The sequence below is a fragment of the Barbus barbus genome (assembly GCF_936440315.1).
Source record: "Barbus barbus genome assembly, chromosome: 26".
Classification (NCBI taxonomy): Eukaryota; Metazoa; Chordata; class Actinopteri; order Cypriniformes; family Cyprinidae; genus Barbus; species Barbus barbus.
The window spans coordinates 20330801-20333269 of record NC_136754.1 but is presented as its reverse complement, the minus strand read 5'-3'; the positions used below and the strand labels follow the sequence as shown (position 1 = coordinate 20333269).

The 2469-nt window shown below is 43.7% G+C and overlaps 1 protein-coding gene across 1 annotated transcript; it reads right to left on the bottom strand.

The window, feature by feature from the left end:
* Nucleotides 1-1388: 1388 nt before the first annotated feature.
* LOC306846376 (transmembrane protein 275-like) lies at nucleotides 1389-2033 on the bottom strand (the record flags this gene model as incomplete). Its single annotated transcript, XM_079379710.1, has 1 exon — nucleotides 1389-2033. The coding sequence occupies one exon, from the start codon at nucleotides 2031-2033 to the stop codon at nucleotides 1389-1391; it is 645 nt and encodes a 214-aa protein (XP_079235836.1).
* Nucleotides 2034-2469: the final 436 nt, after the last annotated feature.

The following is a 2469-nucleotide window of genomic DNA, read 5'->3' as shown; positions in this document are numbered from 1 at the left end:
TTGCGGTTTTGAGTAATGAACCAGGCTGGGAGTTTTTAAAAGCCTCAGGAATCTTTTGCAGGTGTTTAGAGTTAATTAGTTGATTCAGATGATTAGGTTAATAGGTCGTTTAGAGAACCTTTTCATGATATGCTAATTTTTTGAGATAGGAATTTTGGGTTTTCATGATCTGTATGCCAAAATCATCAATATTAAAACAATAAAAGGCTTGAACTACTTCAGTTGTGTTGTAATGAATCTAAAATATATGAAAGTCTAATGTTTATCAGTACATTGCAGAAAATAATGAACTTTATCACAATATGCAAATTTTTTGAGAATGACCTGTATACTCGAATATTACCATATTGTTGACGTAAGACAACAAGTATTGACAACAAGTACAAGAAGAGGAATACTTGAAGGAGAAAACCATAAGGCAACCATAAGGGAAAGAAATATCGTTTTACTTGGCAGCATTATAAACCACAGTGTAAAATAAAGGCTTGCGGCTAATCTCTTTTTTCTTTTTCTTCACAGAAGGATGGGCTGTTGGTTCGTTAAATAATGTCACAACTCTCAATAACAAAAAACTAAATTCATCAACAGAGTACAGCTCAGTCATCAAATGTGCATTTTGGCCACACTGCGTCAGGTGAATTGCACTATGATTATGGAAAAAGTTTTTATTCCGCCCTTCAGTACTTTTGAATTATTTGTCCGAATTGAACCCAAACAATGGCACTGTTTAGCAACCTCGTTTTCTAAATCACGTGTAAAAACGGCAGTGCTCTCGCACAGTGTCGCGGCTTATTTAAGCATCCAGTGAAGACAAAATCCAAAAAGGTTGGCCAGGGAGAGTCATCAAAAAAATTTACTGTTCAAGTGTATTTTAGCATTTAAAATGACGACGAGAAAATATTTAAAAGAAAATATACAACATCTCTGTTTTTTGGTCTGTGCACTGACATATGACAACATGAAGTGTATTGTCTTTCTCCGTTCTGTTTCTCAGGCTCGTCTCCAAAGCCATCTTTACACAACAGCTGATTCTGTCTCTTTTGAGTGCAGTAACTGTGAATGCTCTGAGTAACAGTGGCACAGTATGAATATGTGAAGCACGCCACAGTGATTCACCCTTCAAGGCTCTCTCTCTTTGGATAAGAGAACGCAAAAGCTCTTCATATGCATCCGACATACCTTTATCATTTCTATTAGGAGCATATAGGCCTCGCAGACTCCAAAAATCAACCCGCTGAATTCATGCGAACATTTCAAATGTTATTGCACCTCGTGGCACAAGCCAGCTGTGATAATTCTTCACACTAAGTGCTTGTCTTCCTCTCTGAAAAACTATTTACATAACGTAATACCAGCCCTTCTCCGGAGAGCGACCTAAACTGGCAGCTTTAAGTGGCGGCACAGTCTGACGGCAAAGTGAGCCGGACCGCCCCTCCACCCCCTGTAGAAGCAGAAAAGGCTGCTGAGTTGGGTCCATTGGTCTCCATTGTGAAGAGCTTGCAAGCTCGTGGAGGGACGTACTCTGGGGCGGGAACGGTGGCGTTGGCAGCGGTGGCAGGAGCCTCTCTTTCGGGGCTGGAGGCGTGAGAGGAGCAGGGCGAGTTGGTGGGGCTGAGCTGCACGGCTGTGGTGTCCTGCATTGTGTGTTCGCTGGTCTCAATCTCAAACGCCGCCCCTCCACTCAACCCCCCTCCGCCCCGACCCATGAATCCCAAACCGCCACCTCCTTTGGACCGTCGAGAGCTCTGAGGCGGAGGCAAGCGACTGCAGATGCAGCAAGCCCCGAAGAAGGAGAACGCCACCAGCAGGAGTATAGGTCCGATGATGATTGGGGGATTGCTAGAGGGCACAAGCGTACTGAAGGCGAAGGCGCCTACTAAGGTGATGTTGATGCCTGCCAACATAATGCACAATCCACATGCACAGCAGAGGGCTGGAGAAGGCAGACCCTGAGGACGGGCTTTCCGCTTCTTGCGGGTCTGCGTTTCCTTTTTGGGCACTGATGTGCCAGAACTCTGTTCACTGCAAACCATATTGGCGAGGGTCACGGTTACAGCTGCCACAGCCCCACTCACACCTGCCGTGTCCTTATCAGCAAATTGTAGAAAATGACCATTGCTTCTTCATTAGTGCTTGCTTCACTCACTGAGGATGCTACCTGCAGTGCAGAAACAAAGAGTGAGTGTTATACTTTATAGTAAACTGCAGGTATTATTGGAATTTACCATAACAAGCATTACAAGTTGCCATTTGTTGAGTTATTATTAATATTGTCCTCTCCTATGGTGGCCGAGAGAGCTCAACGCACTGCAACTTCAGAAAACACACGCAAATAGAAAAGGCACCAGCAAATCAAAAAAACATCTTCGTCAATTTGACAGCAGGTGCTGCAAATGCTCACAACACAAACAGATAAAGAAACACACTGCAAATGCTCACAACACAACCAAATAAAGAATTTTATTTGCA